This window comes from Meles meles, chromosome 18, assembly GCF_922984935.1.
Source record: "Meles meles chromosome 18, mMelMel3.1 paternal haplotype, whole genome shotgun sequence".
Lineage (NCBI taxonomy): Eukaryota > Metazoa > Chordata > Mammalia > Carnivora > Mustelidae > Meles > Meles meles.
This window is the reverse complement of record NC_060083.1, coordinates 49,126,740-49,151,337: the sequence shown is the minus strand read 5'-3', so window position 1 is coordinate 49,151,337 and position 24,598 is coordinate 49,126,740. Positions and strand designations below refer to the sequence as shown.

At 38.5% G+C, this 24,598-nt stretch overlaps 1 protein-coding gene across 6 annotated transcripts in view; it reads right to left on the bottom strand.

The window, feature by feature from the left end:
• TANC2 (tetratricopeptide repeat, ankyrin repeat and coiled-coil containing 2) overlaps positions 1-24,598 on the bottom strand; it is a 375,880-nt gene that overhangs the window by 59,732 nt on the left and 291,550 nt on the right. For all 6 annotated transcript variants that reach the window (XM_045983964.1, XM_045983965.1, XM_045983966.1 and 3 more), the window contains 2 exons: positions 10,166-10,332; positions 6,380-6,987 (listed from right to left, as the gene is read on the bottom strand). In XM_045983964.1, coding sequence (XP_045839920.1) covers positions 6,380-6,987; positions 10,166-10,332 — 775 coding nt within the window. The remainder of the gene's footprint in view (positions 1-6,379; positions 6,988-10,165; positions 10,333-24,598) is intronic.

Here is a 24,598-nt window from a genome sequence, read left to right as displayed (position 1 = left end):
TGTTTACTTAATTCATTATTTTAAAAAGTATTTACTGAGTGCTGTGTGCCAGGTACCGTATAAATCACTAGAAAGCCCAAGGTGAGCATGACAGAAAGGGTTCCTGTCCTCATGAGCACACTCACATTCTAAAGGGGAAAATGGATCATAGAAACAGTATTCACATACAACAAATTAATAGTAGATTGTGACAACTGTTAGGAACGAAGTATATAGGTTGCTATGATGAAGAAAACAAGGAAGGACTTCCTTATATAAGGTGACAAGTGGAAGTCTCTTTGAGGAGATGGCATTTTTAAGCTGAGATCTGAGGAGGAGTGAGAGATCTTGCCATGTGATGAGCCAGGGAAAGTGAGCTCCAGATGGCGGGAATTGTGAAGTGCGAAGGCCCAGAGGTGGGAGAGAGCTTAGCAAGTTCTGGGAATTAGCCGGCGATCAGTTATGACCAGAATATCAGGGAGAATAAGAGGGAGAATGAAGGAGCTCAATTTAAAAAGGTGGGTGGAAGATACCTTTGTTAGAGAGGGCTTTGAAGTAGATATTAAAGGATTTTCATGGGGAAGTTACATGGTTGGATTTATGCTTTAAAAAAAAAAATGATTGTGGCTGCTGGTGGAAAATGGATAAAGCGGAGGCTCTCCCTAGTTAGGAGGTTAAAGCAGTTCATGTTAGAACCGAGGGTGTGGTCTGCAGAGGTGGAAACAACTCAGGGAACACTTAGGATAAAACTGGAACGGCCAAACCAACTGGATATGCTCATGGCTGCGTGAATGCATGTCTCACAGCTGTGGGTTCTTACGGTTGAGAGGACAGGCTATTAGTGCTGATTCTACCAAATGTGGAGATCGAGCCGCTTTCGAAAGTCTCTAGAGACAGTTGAGTAAGTTGCTGCAGTCACAGAAAAGAAAATGGGCTGTCAGGTCCCCCTAAGCTGGCGAAAACTACTTCTGATTGCTGGGCCATTAATCTTGGTTTGACAACCTAGGAAAGCCCGTGGAATTCCCATCTTTTCATTCAGCCAGGGCTGCTTCAGGACTCATTAATAGGACAAATCAGCCTCTACTTCCTATGCTACTTTTGGTAGTGAAACTTTTCCTTAACTGCCTGCTCTACTTCTTTCTATTTTTGATTTTTTAGTTAAGTTGTTTTAATCAGCATTTGCTATTCAGGGCATAAGCACTTAAAAAAATACATATACATACATACATAATTTTAAACATATAAAGCAATATTACTTTCTTGTGGCAAAATCAAATATAGGACAATACAAGCCCTTTTTGTGTTTTCTTCAGTGGACTCTTCTGCATGCCTTCCAATCATAAAAGAATGCTCTCTCTCCATCTTATAAGAACTATTTCTCTGTATATTTATTAACTTAGGAAACTTCACATGAGTTTTTATGACAGTAAGAATGATTACTAGCTTTCTCCAAACTTAATTTTGGATTTGGAAAAGGGGGAAAAAAAGAGTTATTGTTGCCCATTGAAAGTATAAAAGCTTTAAAGATGGGAATGGTTTGTCTACTCGACTAACAGACGTGGGTCTCATGATTTATACTGAGAGAAAACAAATTTTTAAAGTTGAAGGACATTCATGCAATTGGCAAACTGGACATAGTCCAAGATATACATTAGATTTTATCTAATATCTCCCTTGCATTAAATCACAAAACCATGACCTTGGGTGACTAGAGTAATACTTCAGATATGAGTCTCACATTTATTCTTGATGCCAATAGGGAGTTAGAAACTGGATTAGATAATAAGGGAAAATTTATTGGCAAATTAGACAAATCTCTAACAATATTACACATCAATGAAATCTCTCCTTGGAAGTACACACACAAATGGTGACGTCAGAAGACCAAGTCTCCCCAGTGACAGAAAGGAACTCGAAGTGTAGCAGAAGTAGACCCGGCACAGAGATTAGAGAGTTAATACTTCCAGGCAGGTAAGATCATCTACTAATACTCAAATGCTAGTAAAGGATATACACCGTCTTTTTCCTTGCTGTAACTCTTCCAGACCTCCTAAGAGCTGATGTGATTCCAGATCCTTTTTTCCTTCCCATGATCCGTCACTTTGCTGAATTCTTTCCTACTGCTTTTAGAAAGCACAACCTATTCCCAATGTAAGAGTTCGTTGTAGGCCTGCAATGGCTATCAGCAGTAACCCAGAGGTCAGGCTTCAGCGAGGGCAAGGTTAAATGTCATCCTGCCGGGAGGCTCATGTCTGGATTAGAACAGTCAGGATCACCTTGACCCTGGCCTCCCTGTTCTGTGGTTACTTCAGACCCATGTGTTCTTTAAGAAGGCAGGCTGGGCAGGTCCTCTGCACAGAGTTCGTTTTCCCTTTTAGGGGGAATGCCTTCTTTTCACCTTAGGCAAACTGCTTCTCCTCCGATGGTCTGCTTTGTGGCATGGATTCTGGAGCACAAGGTTCAATGTGTAACTCATGGGCTAACATTGACCAAAATAGGAAAAATCTCAACAGACCATGTATTATAAGATACCAATTCTAGTCACAGAGAGTCAACTAAGTACTCAACTGTAGGGTTTGTGCAGCCCCTCCCCCTCTTTGCCTGCCATAAAGTTTGCTTCTCTTAGTTTAAGGAAACCAGGTCAACCCAGATGAGGCTCCCAAATCATTACTTCATTAGGTCATAGTGATTCAGTTACTCAAAAAAAGTTCACAAACCTCATGTGTTTTATTCAAACAGTTAAAAATAAGATAACTGAGTCTTCTGATCTTTTTATAAAGATCCTACATGTATTTTCCTATATATATGTATATACACAAACACTGATCTGTGAGCTGTTCCTATGGAAGGGGAGACTAGATACCGTGAAGACAAAGATAGTGAGGAACAGAAACAAAAAAAGGGTGGGGGTTTGTGCAGAAATATTAAGCCTAATGCTCTGCAGAAATAGAAGCAGCAAGGGCCAGCAGCCCCCAACTGTTTACTCTCCCAGCCTCAAATTTCAACGATTGAAGTTATCAGTAGGTTAGATAACAAAGACTGATGACTTTTCTCAAATACTTTACTTGAAATGCACAAGTTGCTTCAAATGGGTTTGCTATCTTCCTCTTATTAGCATAATAGCAGAGATTAGTTTATAAGATTAGTGAGTTAATCTGATATCTCAGTGCCCGAGGGAATAAAATATAAGATGGATTAATCTCAGAGTATGACAGGATATGACAGTGATGAATAGTGGGAAACAGAGAGTAGAATCAGATGGTGAAGTCTAAGGTTTGTCAGGGCTTCAAGAGGCATATTTTTATCCAGAATGTAAATCCAAAGTTTTAGAAGTTCTGATGTGATAAAAAAAATTTTCAGTGATGCTCTGCTTACAGTTTGACACACACACACACACACACACACACACCCATCCTGTTACCAAGCTAAGAAAAGACATCTATAACTCATCTCTTTCTGTGACAGTTATATGTTTATGCAACATTAGGTCATTCTCTCGGGGATGTTGGAGCTGACATCCTGGGACAACAGGCCATCTGATATTTAAAATAAGGAAAACTCTATCTCAGCTGTAGCACTGACCTCTGGCTCTGTTATTTCCTCTCTCCCTCACCATCCTCAGATTATAGACTCCCTTCAGCTTATGTGGGTGGCCTATTTCTGAGGAAGATCAACTACTTTTTGGCTTCAGTACAGAATATTCTCCTCTGTGTCTACTTCCCTAATAAGGTCAGCAAGTTCAGGGTGAACAAGTGAGTGTTGAAAGCCTGGGAAGATGGACTAGAAGAGCCAGAGACGTTCTGTTGCCTCTGAGAGTTCTCCTTACACGGAGACTGGCCTTCAGCACAGGCTTACATGGTGTGATTTCGGAGGCACTGAGTTGGTCTCTCTGGTCTACTGAAATATGTGCAATGCTCTGGAGAGAAACTAGGGAGAAACAGAAGAACAGAAGAGCAGAGGGGGAATGCACAGGAAGTAGAGGCTGAAGGCCACAAAGCCAAACCCTGCTTTGAAAGAGTCCCGCTAATCAGACTGCCTGAAATGGAAAGCAATTACAGCCAGTTTCTTTGAAAGGCCAGCTTGGGCTTTGCCAATAGCATTAAACTCTTAGTGAATTTCCATCTCATTGACCCAGGGGGCCTCAAACTCTGAGATCAATACTTCAGTAACAAAGCTGGTGCCAGACAGTGCTGGGCAGAAGGCTGAATTCCAACTGAAATGAAATGTGAGGAAGCTTTTTTGATAACTCCTGGTCCCACTATTTTATTCTCTCTGCCATTAAGTGATATATGATGGTCCCTCAGCAGCTCTGCATGTTATTCAATCACCAGGGAACAGACTACAAAGCATCTGAAGTTAGAAGTGTTTGCTTGGCCCCGTGTATCAGCTGGTTGCCAAGATGTTTCTGGTTAATAAATCATGTTGAGAAGGTAAGCCTGTAAAGTCATGATATGGCTACAAAATACCGTATTTTCTCCTTTCGGAGCCCTCTGAGGGTTTTATCTGTTGTAAAGACACTTTATTCAGTGGTAGCCTGGCTGCCTTGGACCTCAGCATTCAATTCTCTGAGATGTTCCAGGAAAAGAGAGAGCAGATCAACTAGCGAAGTTTCTCTGGAAATAGATTTCTAAGTTTTCATGAGCAATTCTAGATTGGTCTCTTTTTATTAAATATGTGGCTGCCAACTCTGTGTATGAAGCATTGTAGCAGTACTAGTGGGAGTTATAATAAAATACTCTTGGGAATGTCATACAAGTTATAGAAGAAACTCAGATTCAGTTTTTTTTTTTTTTTTAAATCTTGTGCCCCTGAATACTAATAGCAGAAAACTACTGCTGCCTATCGAATTAGCCACAGGATTTAGTTAAGGTATATCTAAAGGGTCTATTACTGCAAAGGCAGGAGTAGAGAGAAGAACATTCCTTGAACACTTTCTTTGTACTCTGTACTATTTTAGGTATTATACTATATGACCTCTTTAGTTCTCAACAACTTTAGTAATTATCTCTTTTACATAGGTAAGAAAATGGTCCCAGAAACATAAAACTCTCCAAAGGTCACAGTTGCAGGAAGAAATACGATTTACATGCAGGTAATGACTCAAAAATCCATGTTCTTTCCACTAGAGCTTGTTTCTTTAAAAGTTCCTGTCTCAGGGAAAATACCAAAATACCATAGAATCTCCTCCCTGGCTTAATATCTTCATCAGAATCTGGAACTAATTTTCTAACAAACTGGCATGAAGTAGGCTGGGCAGCATGGCCACCAGCACAGTTGTGTCCAATAAGGCTGGGTGAAGAACATGCCAGGAGAGAAATAAAACCCCAGCATGGTCTGAGAGGTTTAGTCTCTCTGATGAGTCACAGATGGAGGCACACACAGTCAAATGTGGCCTCTCTTCTTTCTAGGCCAGAACAAGTTCTGCATTTGCCAGCTATGTCGTTGGTGTCTTCTTTGTTTCCAGGAAAGCAGGGATAGGTCTGCTTTGGGAAACACCAACTTTGTTAAAGGAATAATCTTTTATAAAAAGGTAATGTGGAGCAGAAAGCACACTTCACTGGGATGCTAGAGATCTAGGTTCTACCCAAGAGAATGGGAAACAGTTTCACACCTAGTCTGGCATGTTGTGCTGAGAAAGAGCGTTAAGTCAGGGTCACGTTGGTGAGGTGAGAGTGCTGGGCATGCACAGCTGCAGGGCAGGGGAGAGCTGGTTGGTACATACCACGTATCTGCCGTTCTTTTTCTAGTCCTTCCTCCTTTCCCCCACCTATTAACTTGATGACTTCCAGCACTGATTCATCATTTTAACGCTTTTGTAAAAGGGGACCTTTGTAAAATACGGACAATGGAAACTTATTCAACTATAAGGAGGGCAGCTAGGTCAGCTGAACTCTTCAGGTCTGTTTAGCTACGAGGTTTAAGATTCCATTTTCCAGCATAAACCTTAGCACTGGCTGGGCTCTAATGGGCTTAGTCACTGGTGGCTTTAAAAATGGTATGGCTTTTAAAAGGGCAATTGCAATTTTAAAACAATTTTGGTCTAAGTCAAAGACATGAACAATATATGAATTCTTTCTTCATATTGGAAGAACACTGAGGAAGTCTATGAAATGGCTAAATTAGTTATAACCTGGGTTCAGTAGCACAAAGAAAATTATTTAGGAATATACAGGACAGTAGGGGGGGTATTTTAAATATCTATGCAGAGTTCGAGTCTTACGGAAATAACATTGTGAGAAAATAAACCTCATTACAGCCTTGTCTTGGGAAGAAACAGAGACGTGTTGCCTTTGCGTGAAATGTTCAATGAAGAACACTTCTCATTGCTTTCAATACCCATGTTCCATGCAATCAATACAAAATAGGCGCTCAGAATTGCTTATTACAGGTGATGGCTTACCTGGGATCACAGAGAAATTTGGTTTTCTCTCCTTCTTCTCTCCAGATAAGCCACTCTCGAAAAGAAGGATGTACAAACATACGAGTCATGTCTCTGCGTTTGATTAGGAACATGGAGAGGTTCTCCATTCTCTGCTGAAAATCCTCCCATTCTAGGGTGCCTTCAATGCTACCAGCATTGATGGCCTGGAAGATATGTTCGTCAGTCAGTGGGTGCAGAGAGGCCACTGCCACATTCAGGAGAGGCATCACCCGGTCAAAGGAAGACTGGGTGGGGAACTTCATATTACACTGGAGCAAATAAACCTCCGAGAGCGAAACAGGAACTACTTTGTAGCTAGAGCTCTTTAACACTAGATAGCCTTTCTCTATGAGGTCAAATGTGAGTTTCAGGTATAGATAGGACCCTTGACTGAGGGTCTTGAGGTGAGAACTGAGTTTGCCAAATGTAGTATTGTCCATTTTGCCATTAAGTGAAATGTTATTCTGGATCTCTGAGCTGCTGTGTATCCGGTGCAGGATGTAAGCCTGCAGATCCTGGTCTATGGCTTCGTTCTCTTCTAGTCGATCCAAAAAAATCCTATGGAAAGGCAGCAGCTTGGTAATTTCCTAAAACAGATGGAGAGAGAGAGAGAGACAGAAAGACCTTCAGTTTCCCCTAACTCTTGTGATACACTCTGAGGTCCACACATTGATCCTAAACTTCTGAGTGGCCGAAGAGGGAAACGGGATCAAGTATCAGTATCCATAGGTTAAAACACATCTGTTGCACAGAGGGGACACAATTTTTCCTAATATTGAGACTTGAGATAAATGTTTATGGGTCTTCATAAAGGCTACCTTAGGAGTGATTTAACAATCAATATTCTAAATAACGCTCCTAACATGAAGGGAAAATGGAGCGTCATATAATTCTTTTGTTGTAGTTTTTCTCAGTGTAAACCATGGCATAATGTCAAAGTACAATTCAGTAAGGGAAATGCACGAGGACTCAAAGAACACCATATAAAAATGTGCCTTTCCAACCCCTAATAAGATGACTACATTTTAATGGAGACTTTTTGCAGAGGCCTTAGCCCAAAGGAATACTTCTAATATGTTTGGTACCTTGGTGATCTGCTGGAAAGTATACTGGGGAAAGGTGATAGGGCTTTGTGGTTACTTATGCTCCGGATTCCATTTTATCTGCATACAGACTTTGGTCCTCTAAGTATCTACTTTCTTCTGCATCAGTTTCTTTTTCCTCTACTGGCTCACACAGACGAATGGCACCACAATCCCTCCCCTCAAAGACTATCCTATATCTCTGTCCCCATTTTTAGCAAAACTTCACAGAAGAGTTTCCTTATTTCCTATCTCTTGTTCCTCCTTCCCATTCTGTCCTCTATTTGTTGCAATCAGACTTCAACCGCATCATTTCACTGAAATGGTTCTTGCTAAGGTTTTACGTAATTTTCGTCTCACCTGGATGAAGCCTAACCTGTGTTTCCTACTTAGTCCTCTCCCCTGAGCTCTTATCGTATACCTTGGTCTACTCGACATTTACATCATCGGGGTGTTGCACAGACAAACTTAACATGGCTAAAAATCAGAACTAATGAATTTTGCCCCCACCACAGAAACTTCCCCATGTCAACAAACAGCATCACTACCAAGCCTACCACCAAATTATAGGTGTCTGTGATCTTTCTCTTTTCCTCATGCTGGCATTTACCCAACTGTTCACCAAAATCCCATGTTTTGCTTTTGAATCTTGTTTCTTGCTCACCCTACATTCAGCCCATCATTAAGTCCTTTTGATTCTCCTTCAAAGTATAGTCCAAGTATGACCACTTCACAGGGTCCCTGCTATGACGACTCTAGTCTAAGCCACCATCACCTTTCGCCTATACTGCTCCTATTCTTGATCCCCTACATTTTATTATCTTTGTGGCCAGCAGCCAAAGAAATCTTTTAAAAAGGTAAATCAGATCTTATTATTTTGCCAGGCTCCTGGGAGAGGGCTTTCCCATTGCCCTGCCTAAAATAACTGTCTCTTTATCCTATTTGTCTTCATAACACCAATACTATCTAAAATTTTAATATATGTTTAATTTTTCACTTAGTTTTCATTAGTGTTCCTCACTGGAATATAAGCTTTATGAGGGCAGCGACAGAATTTGTCTTGTTTACTGCTTGATCTTCAGCTCCTAGGAAGTGCCTGACACATGTAAAGTACTTAAGAAATGTCTGTGGAAATAATGAATGATCAAATATGAGGGTTTTTTTTTTTTAAAGACCTATGAATTATTTCACTGTCAGAGCTGAATGAAAATAAAAAAATTCTTGGTCAAAGTGAACGAAGTATCTGGGAAGTTATTACAGGTCTTGAATTATGAGGACACTGAAATTTTGACTTTGTAGATTAGTATGCATGGTAGTACTTTTCCTGTCCTTTGGCATAGCTGGAAAGTTAAAGTCATCTGTTCAAGTCATACTTAAAATGTCTTTTGAGATTGCACATGGTCTTATGTAAAAATACAAATGAGAAGAACATCTCCTAAGCATACATTTAGTATAACTAGTCAGAGACTGTGTTCCTGGGAAGTTTCTTTTTTTCATCCTTCTTCTTTAACAATCAAGTTACTGACCAGTAACAATAGATTACACAATTTTTAGTTGTAAAGATGCATTTACATTGATTTATCCACATCCTTTAATTTAAATTACTTTGAGATTAATAACAAACATCTGTAAGGTGGTGGCCAGGATTGTAAGTCTAGTTTCTGATCAAAGAAGGGAGAAAAGCTAATTGGTCCACACGCAGGAATACCACTAAGTCCCTGGGAGAGGGGAAAAGGAAGGAGAAGCTGCTTTCTGCACACTAGTAATTATTACAAATGGGCTATATCAAGATAGTGGGATAGGTGTATAATATGTGAGACTTTGATGCCTAACAAACAAGGCAATGGTTAGGCAAAAAAAAAAAAAAAAAAAAAAGGTTAAGAATTCTGTTCCAAACCAAGTATGAATATGTAAGGAATAGGGGACACCAACTCAACTACAGTGAGAACAAGGTTTTACGTAATCTTGTGAGAGATTAGGTGGAGTCATTTATCCTTAGCCCATATGTCTTTGCAGGCTTAGTCCCACATTTCTAGTCCTTCTTCCAGGCCATTAGGTGATCAGTGGGAAAGGATGGAAGGTAAAAAGGATTAAAAAAAAATCTTATCTCCCAGTTGTCGTACATTTAATCTAAAGCCTTAATACTGCCAATATTTCTTAGAGGAAGGCATACACCGTCCTGTTATAGAAAAGTTGTTCAAGTTGAAGCGGGTGGTGGGGGGGAGAAAATCTGACTCTAAATGGCAGACAGAACTGGGCTTTACATGGCATTACATGATAAAAAAAAAAGTCAAACAAAAGTCAAACAGCAAATTAGAGTGCTAGGGATTGAATTTGTATTGCTATGTTAAGGACAAAGTCTAGAAAAATGGACTTTCTTTTCATGTTAATTGAGGGATACTTTATCAAAACTTACCCAGAGCAATGGGAATGCTATCCCACCTATCCCACTATGTAAGACAGGCATACATATACAGAGACTGCCCTCTCTAGATCATCTGATCTCTTGCTCTCAAAATATACTCTTAGGGAATTATTCTTGCTAGTGCTCCAGGACATGGTAGAGGTGTTTAAAAAAAAAACAACACACAAAAAACAACTCACCACTAAGGGAACACAGATCTAGAACTTTGTTTAAGCACTCTCCAAGAGAAATATGGTCCCAAAGCAAACAAACACATACCTGTAAACTGGTCCTAACGGTTACAATTAGCTTGAGCCAAGAAGGAAATTTTCCAATCATTTTACTCAGAAATGAAACAATTGTATCCCCATAATCCGGTTTGTGAAATTCTGCTTCATTTAATCCATCAATTAGGATGATGAAATCTTCATCTGGGATTTTTCTCTCTGAGGCAGAAAGAAACAGATTACTTAATAGTTAACAAGTGGATAACTGAGTTCTTTTTGGGTCTTTGACCAAGTATCTGTTTGGGAAAAAAAAATCAGAAAAAGATCTCTTATGTGTTACTAAATGCTCAGGGTACATAATTTATTATAAAGACAAAGAATAATTTATTTAGTGAATTAATTTTTTTTATACATGTAATATTCATTTTGTTTTGTTATACATGTAATAGATGAAGTGTAGGTATGATCATCATCTCCATGTTATCAGTTGTGAGACAGACTGAACATGACATTTGTGAAGATATGCACATGGAAATTCATTTTTCTCCCAAACTTGAAAATACTGAAAAGAATGTGTTTTGTTTTTTTTTTTTCTATCTGATAGCATTAAAGAGAACAGAGTTACATGTTCCTTTGGGAATTTCTTCTCATACCTCCCACCTGCCCCTACAAAAAAGGTTTAATGTGAAGTCCAAAGCAGTATATATTACTTCATGTGAATGTGCAGTGGGAAAGAAGGGGGTGGAACAAAGAAAAAATCCGAGCCAACAGAGAGATCTCAGTAAGGAAGGTTGGATCCCAATATCTTACAGAACTAGCAGCTTCCTACACTACATCTAATGCAGCTTCAGTGGGACCAGACCCTTGTGTGATCTTCCCAGGAAGAAGGAGTCAATGGGAGGGGCGCCTGGGTGGCTCAGTGGGTTAAGCCTCTGCCTTCGGCTCAGGTCATGATTCCAGGGTCCTGGGATCGAGCCCCACATCGGGCTCTCTGCTCAGCAGGGAGCCTGCTTCCCCTCTCTCTCTGCCTGCTTGTGATCTCTTTCTCTATCAAATAAATAAAATAAAATCTTAAAAAAAAAAAAAAGGAGTCAATGGGAAAGACAAACACGTGCCGCTTTTATGTTTAGTTCCCTCCTGAACTCTATACTCTCCCAGCTTGACAAAATCAGTTTATCTTTAGGGCTAGGCTGTAGAAAAAGGGTTGGAGGGTTTTCAGACTTCCACTCTCATTAAATGCTTAGTGGTTCTTGAACCAGAGTGAACAAATTATAGAGATTAAAATGTATACTTTAGTACAAATGAATTGCAAGTAGGAAGTAAAAATTACTACATTTGACCCTTAAACAACATGGCTTTGAATTGCATGGGTCCACTTACATGTGGATTTTTTTTTAGATAAATACAGTATAGTACTGTAAATGTGTTTTCTCTTCCTTATGACTTTCTGAATAACTTTTTTCTCTAGCTTACTTTATTGTGAGAATACATAATACATACATCATACAGAATATGTGTTAATTGAGTGTTCATGTTACTGGTAAGGCTTCATGTCAACAGTAGGCTATAAATAGTTAATTTTGGGGGGAGTCACAAGTTGTATGCAGATTTTTATTTTTGTAGGTGTCAGTGACCTTAACCTCTGGGTTGTTTAAGGATCAACTATGGTTAGTAGGACTTGACAGGTTCTCCAAGGAGGAAAGCAGGGGGAAGAAAGAAGTCATTGAAATGGAACACAGGTTGTATCTGAGTCTGAGGAGGAAAAGAGGAAGTTGGGGACTGAAGGAAAAGTCCATGGACTTCTGTACAAGACTAGCTCTTTTAAAAGAGTCAAGACCGGGGTGCCTGGGTGGCTCAGTGGGTTAAGCCTCTGCCTTCGGCCCAGGTCATGATCCCACTGTCCTGGGATCGAGTCCCGTGTCAGGCTCTCTGCTTGGCAGGGAGCCTGCTTTCTCCTCTCTCTCTGCCTGCCTCTCTGCCTCCTTGTGATTTCTCTCTGTCAAATAAATAAATAAAATCTTTAAAAAAAAAAAAGAGTCAAGACCAATTGAAAATACATATTTTGGTTTCCTACTTGAAAATATGCAGATTTTTTTCATGATTAATAAAACTTTCTATTTCTCCCCTAAAGTACAAGCTTTATATTATAGCAATTTAATTTTAATATCCTAAGGACTGTAAGTCAGTTCTCAAATTATGAAGAATTTTAACTATTACTTTCATCTGGTGACCCTTTGAAATGAACTATGGATTCCAGCTCTGTTAACAATGATTATTAATGATGGGGCGCCTGGGTGGCTCAGTGGGTTAAGCTGCTGCCTTCGGCTCAGGTCATGATCTCGGGGTCCTGGGATCGAGTCCTGCATGGGCTCTCTGCTCAGCAGGGAGCCTGCTTCCCTCTCTCTCTCTGCCTGCCTCTCTATCTACTTGGGATCTCTCTCTGTCAAATAAATAAATAAAAATCTTTAAATAAAAAAAAAACAAAAAAACAATGATTATTAATGAAATGACATCCTTGATGACATAGTACTAAGAAAAAACATTATTCCTATAGGGAGTCCAAAGACTTAAGAAAGACAAAAAAGTTGTCTGGAACTAACGGACTGACCCACAAAAGTGGGGGCTCTTATGTTCTTGATTTCGAGGACCATGGCACCCATAAGCATAATTGTGCCTTTAATGTCCATAGAGGAATCTTCTAATTGCATTCTGCTTGGCAGCTGTAATAGATCTCTTCCTTACTGGGCACCATCACCTTGCCCCACCAAGTGGTGGGCTGAAGTCACTCTGTACTGATCCAGGAAAACCCACTGCAGTCTTTTTAAGAGCTGGTTGTTAAACAGCTGGTAGCCTAAAACTGGCCAAGGCGGGAGTATTTATTTACACAGTGGAAATGGGCAAATATTACAAACCCTCCCTCTCCAGCTGGCTGTTAAAATTTTATCAGCACATCACTGCCTCCCCAACTTCAATTACATCTCCCTTAACTTCACCTGGACTCCTTCGTCAGAAAGCCATGATCTTCCAATGGAGAAAAAGTCTGGTGATAATGCATTTGCTGGGATTTTCTTTGGGAAAAACATTTCAAACACATTCTTAAGCATAAAGATCAAGAACATGCTCTAAATTGTGATCTGGACATTTTAATGAATGAGATAATTCCATAGCTGATAAAAACCACATTTTTATTTGCATAAATTCCCAGTAGATTACATTACTCATGCCAAGAGTAAAGTAGACAATGTATCATTTCTTTTTTTTAAAAAAGGAAGTATGGGGGCGCCTGGGTGGCTTAGTGGGTTAAAGCCTCTGCTTTCGGCTCAGGTCATGATCCCAGGGTCCTGGGATCGAGCCCCGCATCGGGCTCTCTGCTCAGCAGGAAGCCTGCTTCCCTTCCTCTCTCTCTGCCTGCCTCTCTGCCTACTTGTGATCTCTGTCAAATAAATTAAAAAAATAAATAAATAAAAAATAAATAAAAAAGGAAGTATGTCTCACTTATGATAATTACATTGTTCTCAATTTTGGCTATTTTTTCCTTTTTTTGGAGATTTGCTTCCTTGAAGAGGTTACTTAGAAGTCACCTAGTAATACAGGTGATATAAAGGAAGTATCAAAAATATTTCATGTGTTAAGAAATAAGGACATCATGTTTATCTAAGATTACTTTTTTTTAGGATTAAGAATAAATGCAAAGAATTTCCAAATGGTACTAATATTGTAAAACAGTGAGAAGTATTCCTAAAAAAATTTCCTTTTCCTCTGCTAAATAAGGTATCTCAGTTATAAATTTAAGAGGTGAGGACTTAATGATATTTAGCTTTCACCTCTCAAATGCAACTAGCCTTACAGAATGCTTCTGCATGCTCATTTCCAAATTTCTGCACATTCTTTAAATACATACTCTATCATCAGTAGCTTTAAAAGGTTTTATAGACAAATAAAAATTAAAAAAAAACTGGGGACCAACAAAGGATTGCTGTTTCTTATTTATTTATTATTATTTTTTTAAAGTACACTCTATACCCAACATGATGCTTGAACTAACGACCCCAAGGTTCAAGAGTCACGTGCTGTGCTCTACATACTAAGCCAGCCAGGCATCCGACCAGTAAGAACACTTAAGTGCAATTACCATCTACTATCACCATTAGTTCATAGAATAAAAATACTTTAATATTTAAAAAAAGGAAAGATGTAATCTCTCTAACTTTTACATACATGTATATACCAAATTATATTCACACAAAGTCTAGGCTGTTTGTTTTCTTATTTTGTTAATGGACTAATGAAAACTTCGAAGGGACTGGTGCTTAGAAGCCACTGTTCTAGCTGACAAGTCCCTGGAAAAGCTTCTAAGCCCTTTAACCTTTGTTTTTATTCCCTTGTAAAACTGTATTTACCAGGGATTCCCTACTGCCCTCGCTTATACGTACACTTAACAAATGCTGGAACTCATGTGCTTAGCACCCCTATTCTGAGACTCTGTACCTAGGAATCTGAGAGAAATAAGGACAGAGACTGCAAGAGAAGAGATGGTAGCTAGTACTATAGTCAGAACTAAATCCGACTGCATGGGATTTTACTGGTATACTGTGTAGGAATTATCAAAAGTGAAAGGAAGGCTCATATCAGACAACATTTTTTGTTCAGAAAAGCTGCATATTACATGTGAATTATCTTCCTTTTAGTTGTGATAACAAATTAGTATCTCCTTTCATTGCATATCAGTGGCTGAAGCAAGAGCTCACCAGGAAACTGCAAAACTTTTCCATTTGTTTTGCATATATGTGTTTTGCTATTTAAAAAAAGTATTTTTTTCCCTTAGAGAGGCTGCACAAGTGTGCAGGGAGGGGGAGAGAGAGAATCTTAAGCTGGCTGCATTCCCAGTGCAAAGCCCAATGGTGGGGGGGGGGCTCAATTTCATGACCCTGAGATCATGACTTGGGCCAAAATCAGGAGTCAGATGTTGAAACAGCGGAGCCACCCAGGCATCCCTGTATGTGTTTTTGTCACTACACTTGTAGAACCTTAGAGTACTGAGGAAAATACTTCTATTTAGGAGTGCCTGGGTGGCTCAGGGGGTTAAGCCTCTGCCTTTGGCTCAGGGCATGATCTCAGGGTCCTGGGATTGAGACCCACATCGGGCTCTCTGCTCAGCGGGGAGCCTGCTTCCCCCACCCCCTCTCTGACTGCCTCTCTGCCTGCTTGTGATCTCTGTCAAATAATTAAATAAAATCTTTAAAAAAAAATACTTCTATTAAAAAAAAAAGATTTTATTTATTTATCTGAGAGAGTGAGCAAGCAAGAGAGAGACAGAACACGCGAGAGCGCACACTAACGGGGCAAAGGAGAAGCAGACTCCCTACTGAGCAGGGAACCCAAGGCAGGACTCGATCCCAGGACTCTGGGATCACAACCCGAACCAAAGGCAGATGTCTAACCGACTGAGCGAGACTTTTCATTTTTTAAAAGAAAAACAGGGGCACCTGGGTGGCTCAGTGGGTTAAAGCCTCTGCCTTCGGTTCAGGTCATGATCCCAGGGTCCTGGGATCGAGCCTCGCACCGGGCTCTCTGCTCGGCAGGGAGCCTTCTTCTTCCTCTCTCTTTGCCTGCCTCTCTGCCAACTTGTGATTTCTATCTCTCAAATAAATAAATAAAATCTTAAAAAAAAAAAGAAAAATGTACAATTTGAAATCTAGCTTTGGAATCTAAACTGAAAACGTTTTCCACTGAACTTCCCTGGAAAGAAAGCTTCAGCTACCTTTAAAAATAATCTATCTTAGGGCGCCTGGGTGGCTCAGTGGGTTAAGCTGCTGCCTTCGGCTCAGGTCATGATCTCAGGGTCCTGGGATTGAGTCCCGCATCTGGCTCTCTGCTCAGCAGGGAGCCTGCTTCCCTCTCTCTCTCTCTGCCTGCCTCTCTACCAACTTGTGATCTCTCTCTGCCAAATAAATAAATAAAATCTTTAAAAAAGAAACCTTAAAAAAATAATCTATCTTAAAAATTATTGTGATAAAATTTACTTAGAGTTAATTGTGAAGATCTTAACTGCATTGATCAGTTTTGATAAATATATGTAACTCATGTAACTAACATGCTAATCAAAATATAAAACATTTTCATCATTCCAGAAATTTCTCTTAGGTTCCCTCCCAGTCAATCTTCTATCTCTTCTATCACCATAGACTATATACACTTGTTTCTTTTGTTTAACATGATATTGAGATTCCTCTATATATGTTGAGTATATTATTATTATTACATATTATTATATATATTATTAGCTTGTTCCTTTTTAATATTACGAAGTATTCCATTGAGTGAATATACAACAATTTGTTTATCCACTCTGTTGAAGGACATTTGGGTTGTATCCAGTTTCTAACTACTATGAGTAAAGCTGCTATGAACATTGTTGTGTAAGTCTTTTTGTAGACATATGTTTTCATTTCTTTTGGGTAAATACATAGGCACAGAGTTTCTTGGTCATAAAGCAGATTTATATTTAACTTTATAAAGAACTGCCAGTTTTCCAAAGTAGTTGTACCATCTTATACTCCCACCAGCATTGTGTGAGAGTTCCAGCTGCTCATCACCATCACCAACATTTGACGCTCGACTTAAAAAATTTTAACCTATTCTAGTGGGAGTAAAGTGGTGTCTCACTGTGTTTTTAATTTGCGTTTTCCTGATGACTAATGATGTTAAACACCTTTTCTTGTGCTTGTAGGCGCACTTGGTATCTTCTTTTGTGAAATGTCTTTAGATTATGTTGAATCTATAGACCAGTGTGGGGGAAAAATTCTAATCTACAAACTACATATATTTTTTCCATTTACTAAGTTCTGTAATTTCACTCTAAAATATTTTGTAACGGGCACCTGGGTGGCTCAGTGGGTTAAGCCGCTGCCTTCGGCTCAGGTCGTGATCTCAGGGTCCTGGGATTGAGTCCCGCATCGGGCTCTCTGCTCAGTGGGGAGCCTGCTTCCCTCTCTCTCTCTGCCTGCCTCTCTGTCTACTTGTGATCTCTCTCTGTCAAATAACTAAATAAAATCTTAAAAAAAAAATAAAATGTTTTGTAACTTTCACTGAAGTCTTATCATCTTTTGTTAAGTTTTTTCTTAAGTACTTTGACACTACATAAAATATTGTTTGTATCATTTGAGAATATCTTCTCCCATTCCGTGGGTTGCCTCTTTGTTTTGTTGACTGTTTCCTTTGCTGTGCAGAAGCTTTTTATCTTGATGAAGTCTCAAAAGTTCATTTTCACTTTTGTTTCCTTTGCCTTTGGAGACATGTCTTGAAATAAGTTGCTATGGCTCATGTCGAAGAAGTTACTGCCTATGTTCTCCTCCAGGATTTTGATAGATTTCTGCCTCACGTTGAGGTCTTTCATTCATTTCGAGTTTATCTTTGTGTATGGTGTAAAAGAATGGCTGAGTTTCATTCCTCTATACATAGCTGTCCAATTTTCCCAGCACCATTTATTGAAGGGACTGTCTTTTCCACTGGATATCTTTTCCTGCTTTGTCAAAGATTATTTGACCATAGAGTTGAGAGTCCATATCTGGACTCTCTACTCTGTTCCAGTGGTGCAGCCACTTTGGAAAACAGTGTGGAGATCCCTCAAAAATTAAAAATATAGCTACCCAATACGCTGCAACTGTACTACTGAGTATTTACCCCAAATATATAGATGTAGTGAAAAGAAGGGCCATCTGTATCCCAATGTTCACAGCAGCAATGGCCACAACCGCCAAACTGTGGAAAGAGCCAAGATACCCTTCAGCAGATGAGTGGAAAAAGAAGATATGGTCCATATATATAATGGAATATTATGCAGCCATCAGAAAGGATGAATACCCAACTTTTGTATCAACATGGATGGGACTGGAAGAGATTATGTTGAGTGAAATAAGCCAAGCAGAGAAAGTCAATTATCATACGGTTTCACTTATTTGTGAAGCATAAGGAATAACATGGAGGACATTAGGAGAAGGAAAGGAAAAGTGAATTGGGATAAATTGGAGGGGGAGAGGAAGCATGAGAGACTATGGACTCTGAGAAACCAAGTAAAGGTTTTGGAGGGAAGGGGATGAGGGGATGGGTGAGCCTGGTGAGGTACTGTGGAGGGCACGTATTGGATGGAGCACTGGATATGGTGCATAAACAATGAAACTTGCAACACTGAAAAAATAAAATAAAATAAAATAAATATATTGTTTGTTAGAGTTAACTACTGCTGCATCAGACCTGTAGGGGTTACTCAAATGGCTGTGGGCTGAAATCACCTGGAACAAAAACTCCCATGTCAGGGCTAGTCAACCAGAACACTTAAGTGTTGGTACTTCTTTACTTCTTACATGACAATGCAATCCTCCAAAAGCAAGTGTTTCAGTGAACAAGATGAAAGCTGTGTGGACATTCATGACCTAGCCTAAAGATGTCACCTAGCATCAACTTGTAGTATTCTATTGGTTGAAGCAGTCACAAGCCTGCTAAAAACATTCAAGAGGACAGACAAAGACCCCCAACTCTGGATAGGAAGAATGCCAAAGAATTTACAGCCATCTTTTAAAACTGCCACACTACCGGGGAACTGGCTGGCTCAGTTGGAGGAGTGTGTGATTCTTGATCTCAGGGTTATGAGTTCAAGCCTCATGTTGGGTGTAAAGATTACTTAAATAAAGAAGCTTAAATAAAACAAAAACTACTTTTTTTTTTTTTAGATTTTATCTATTTATTTTAGCGAGAGAGTGAGAGAGAGCATTAGAGGAGAAAACCAGAGGGAGAAGTAGACTCCCCATGGAGCAGGGAGCCCGATGTGGGACTCAATCCCAGGACTCTAGGATCATGACCTGAGCCGAAGGCAGTCGCTTAACCAACTGAGCCACCCAGGTACCTTGCCACACTACTTTTTAAGTTTCAGTTTTCAATTGTTTTCTGCCAGTATAAAAATACAATAGATATATGCATATTGGCCTTATAGCCTGGAGTTCTGTATTTATTATTATTTCTATTATTTCTGTATTTATTATTAGTTCTAGGTAGGCTAATTTTTTCTTTTGTAGATTCCTGAGAGTATTTTAGGTAAATAATCTACAAATAAAGACAGTTTTATTTCTTCCTTTCCAATCTTTACTATTTGCTTGTTTGTTTTCTTCTTGTGCTAGCTTGGACTACCAGTGGAATGTTGAGTTTAATGTAAGTGGTGTGAGTGAAGGAAAATTCCTGTCTTGTTCCTCACTATTAGGGGGAAAATATTTAGCATTTCATCGTTAGCTGCATGTTTTTTGGAGTTTTCCTTTATTAGACCAAGTTTTCTTCTATTCTTAGTTTATAGAAAGTTTTATTGTTAATTATAATATTTGGCCAAAGCTTTATTGTGTTTATTGAAAAGATTATGTACGCATTTATTTTATATAAATATATTTTATATAAAGACATATAGATTTTCTCATTTATTGTTAATATGATGAATTACACTGATAAATTTTCAAAAAAAATTTTTAATGATTTTTTAAAAATTTATTTGACAGCATAAGTAGGCAGAGAGGCAGGTGCGGTGGGGGAAGCAGGCTCCCTGCTGAGCAGAAAGCCCTAAATTTTCAAATGTTAAACTAACATTTCATTCTTGATCAAGTAGGGCTAATTGATTTGCTATTAGTTTTTTCAGAACTTTGTTCTTATAGTCATGAGGAATACTGACCTATAATTTTCTTTTCTTCTGAGATTCTTACTGTATTTTGGTTTCAGTGTAACACTTATCTAATAAAATGGGTTGAGAAATGTTTCTGTCTCCTCTAGTTTTCTGAAGACATGTGTATGATATATTTCTTTTTTATCTTTTTGAATTCTATTATTTTTGCAGAAATATTATTTCTTCTTTAAATGTTGAAAACAATTCATCAGTGAAACCATGTGAGGCTGGAGTTTTTTGGTTGAAGATTTTTTTCCTTTTAAATTACAAATTAAATTAAATAGATAAGGGCTATTCAGATTGTCTATTTCCCCTTGAGTCACTTTCAGTAAGCTGTATTTTTTTCTTTTAATTTATTTATTTGACAGAGAGAGAGAGATCACAAGTAGGCAGAGAGTCAGGCAGAGAGAGAGAGGGGGAAGCAGGGTCCCCGCTAAGCAGAGAGCCCAATGTGAGGCTCGATGCCAGGACCCTGAGATCATGACCTGAGCTGAAGGCAGAGGCTTAACATACTGAGCTACCCAGGCGCCCTAGTAAACTGTATTTTTTAGAGGATTTGTCCAGTTTATGTTGTTGAATTTATGTTATAAAGATGTTTATAGGGACACCTGAGTGGCTCAGATGGTTAAGCATCTGTCTTCGGCTCAGATCATGGTCCCAAGGTCCTGGGATCGAGCCCCATGGGAAAAAAAAGATGTTTATAATAAACCCTTATTTTTCTTTTAATGTCTATAGGAACTACAAAGCTATCTCCCTTTTATATCTCATGTTAATTTGAGTTCTTTTTCTCATTTTCTTGATCAGTCTTGCTAGGGGTTTATTCATTTTAAATATTAATTTTTTTCTATTTATTGATGTCTGTTCTTGTTTTTACTGTTTTTTTCTTTCTGCTTACTCTGGGTTTATTTTCTTTTTTTTTTTTTCTAGTTTATGAAGTCAGAAACTTAGACATTGATTTTACACTACTCATTTTGAGATACTTTATCATTTCCTCTGTGATTTCTTCTTTGTCTTATAGGTTATTTAGAAGTATGTTGTTAAATTTCTAAATATTTGGGGATTTTATTTGTATCGATTTCTCATTTAATTCCATTATGTCAGATAACATTTTCTATAAGATTTTAATTTTTTGAAACCTTTAGACTTGGGGCACCTGGGTGGTTCAGTCAGTTGAGTGCCTTCAGCTCAGGTCATAGTCCAGGGCCCTGGGATTGAGCCCTGCACCAGGCTCACTGCTTGGTGGGGAATCTGCTTCACCCTCTACCTGCTGCTCCCCCTGCTTGTACTCTCTCTCATTCTCTATCAAATAAATAGTAAGTCTTAAAAAAAAAAAAAAAGAAAGAAAGAAAAGCAAAGAAACCTTCCAACTTGGTTTTATGGCCCAGAATATGGTCCTCGTGCACTCGAGAAGAATATATATTCTGCAGTTATTGGGTAGTAGTCTATAAACGATAAGTGGATCGGGCTGGTTGACAGGGTCATTGAAATCTTCTACACACTTGGTTTTTATCTGCTTGTTCTTACACTTATTGAGAGGTGTTAAAATCACCAGCTATGATTATTTTCCTGTTTATCTCTTTAGTTCTATTAGTTTTTGACTCATGAATTTTTTTTTTACTTAAAAAACTTACTTGAAATAATTTCTTCATTCTTCTGAAAAATATGTATTAGTGAAGTACAGCTGACATACAATGTTATATTCATTTTAGGTGAACAATACAGTGATTTGACAATGATTCATGTAATTTGAGCTTCTGTTATTAGGTATATGTACATTAGGATTATTTTATCTTCCCAGAAATTGGTTCTTTCATGTTTATCAAATGGCCCTCTGGTTATACTTCTTGTCTTAAAGTCTGCTCTGTCTCACATTATTAATACAGCCACTCCAGCCTTCTTATGCTCCATGATTATATATATTCTCTATCCTTTCACTTCCAATCTGTGTCTTTGTATTCAGATAACATCTCTTGTAGATAGCATATTGTTGGATCTTGCTTTTTTTTTTTTTTTAAAGATTTTATTTATGTATTTGATAGACAGAGATTACAAGTAGTCAGAGAGGCAGGCAGGGAGAGAGGAGGAAGCAGGCTCCCCGCTGAGCAGAGAGCCCGATGTGGGGCTTGATCCCAGGACCCTGAGACCATGACCCGAGCTGAAGGCAGAGGCTTTAACCCACTGAGCCACCCAGGCGCCCCTGGATCTTGCTTTTTATTCAGTCTGGTAGTTTCTGCCTTTTAATAGAAATGCTTAGTCCATTTAAATGTAATGTAATTATTGATATGATTGACTTTAAGTATAGTATTTTGCTTACTAAAAAAGTTTAATTTGATTTTGTGTTTTTGGTTCAGTTCTATAGCATAATGATTCGATATTTGCATACACTGTGAAACAAAAAACACAAGTCTGTTAACATCTATCACCTTACACAATTACAAACTTTCTTTCTTGTGATGAGAACTTTAAAGATTTACTCTCCTAGCAAGTTAAAAATGTGCAATACAGTATTATTAAATATAGTCACAAGCTGTATTTTCCCATGACTTATAAATTTTATAACTGTAAGTTTTTTTGACCCCTTTCCCCACACCCCACCTCTGGCAACCATTAATCTGTTCTCTGGATCTATGAGATTGGCTTTTGTTTTGGTTTTTTTTTTTTTTGGTTTTGTTTTTTTTAGATTCCACATATAAGTGGGATCATACAGTATTTTTGTTTCTCTGCTTGACTTACTGCTTCTTTTAGCAGCTTAACACAATACCATTTTATTTTCTTATATTTCTTTAAAAATTTTTTTTTTTTAAAGATTTTATTTATTTATTTGACAGAGAGAGATACAAGTAGGCAGAGAGGCAAGCAGAGAGAGTGAGAGGGAAGCAGGCTCCCTGCTGAGCAGAGAGCCTGATGCGGGACTCGATCCCAGGACCCTGAGATCATGACCTGAGCCGAAGGCAGCGGCCTAAACCACTGAGCCACCCAGGCGCCCCTTAAAAATTTTTTATTAAAATTTTTTAAAATTTGAATATAGTTGACACACAGTGTTACATTAGTTTCAGGCTTATGACGTAAATTCAACTTCTCTATATGTTATTCTATGCTTACCACCAGTGGAGCTACCATCTGTCACCATATAATTCTATGATATCACTGACTATATTCTTTAAGCTGTGCCTTTGATTTCCACTTGTTCAATTTAAAATTTTGTGTGTGCGTGTGCGCGCGCGCAAAAAGGTGGTTCTATTAAAGCATGGGGACAGTACTTATGGGCAGAAAGAGCTGCCTAAAAAAAAATTTTATTCTGTTTTTCTTTCCTGCCTTCTTACTGGTTGATAAAATAATTTTTAGTATTTCATTTACTTTATAAATTCTGTTTACAGCTATTGCTCATGACAGGGATTTTGTTTTAAAAGTAAGAACATGGGAATCAGATGGAATAATTAAATTCACTTAGAACAATATTCATCAATAAGGCTATAAAGCTGTTTATGGAGACCTACATGAGAAACAAAATTGAAACGCATGAGTCATGGCTAACAATCTAGAGCTGAACCTGCAAGCATTTGGATATTCTCCTTGAATGAGTTATAAGATGTAGATCTTTGTATCACTGTCCTTCCTTCAAGGTACTCAGTATGTGAGCAACTTCTATGTTCACTCATTTGTTCAAACTTTATTTCCTGAAATGCCCACTGTGTTCAAGGTGATGTAACCACATCGAAGTATAAAAGATGAATGAGAAAAGGTTCCTAACTTCAGTAGCATACAATTTAGTCGAAGGGATAGGACAGGTACAGAAATAACTAATTCTTATAAAGCACAAAGTATAGTATCTGACATATAGTTCAATAAATGGTAGTAATAAAATTTTAAATCCTTACTATGCATATAATAATGTGTTAAGTACTCTAAATATAAAAATACAAAAAATAAACCCCCTAATATCGATGTGGAAGAATACTGTATCTTACTAGAGGCTGGTAGGGGGATCATTAGGCCTCTTATGAACAAGGGGGCATTTAAGCTGGTTGTTGAAAGATGGGTAGAATTCTAATAGAGATGTAAGCAGAAGGCATAATAAGAAATGGAACAATGAGCAAATGTACGGAGGCAGGAATATGTATATGAGTGTTTAAGAACTAGTGAGTATTTCACATGTAAACACAGGATTCATACAGGTAAAAGGATACAGTAAGGCTGGAAAGCAGGTTGGACCCAGGCTATCAAGTACCTTACACACTAGACTAAGAAACTGGAAGTTAATTCAGTAAGCAGTAGTTAGGTTTCTGAACAGGGAAATTAAGTGATGAGAGTGATGCTTTATGAAGCTTTATTTGGAAGCAGCACATCAAGTTTACAAGATTGTAGGGGCTAGGGCAGAGCCTCCCTACCAGGTATGTCAAGAACGGGTTACAGGTGTACTTAAAAATGAATCTCTTTAGCCCTCAGGGCTCTGGGGGTTTAGCACAGTTGTAACCTCAAGGCCAGTCATGTCTAGCTATAAGTTGTGATTTTTTTATCTCAGGATGCTATACAAATTTTTATAATTTTCTAAGTGTGCTATGATGTGAAAGCAGCACTAAACCCCCAAACCAGAGAAGACCAGGAAGGGTAGTAATACAGACAGATGCCAGGAGCAACTGAATGGCCTTTGGGGGTGACAATGGCAGGAATGAATACGAGACTAATGGATGGGAGAAACATCACGAAGGCACAATTAGTAGGATGTAGATTGACCATACAGAAAATAGGCTTTCAAATATCTGTGGAGAAATTCCAAGGTCTAGG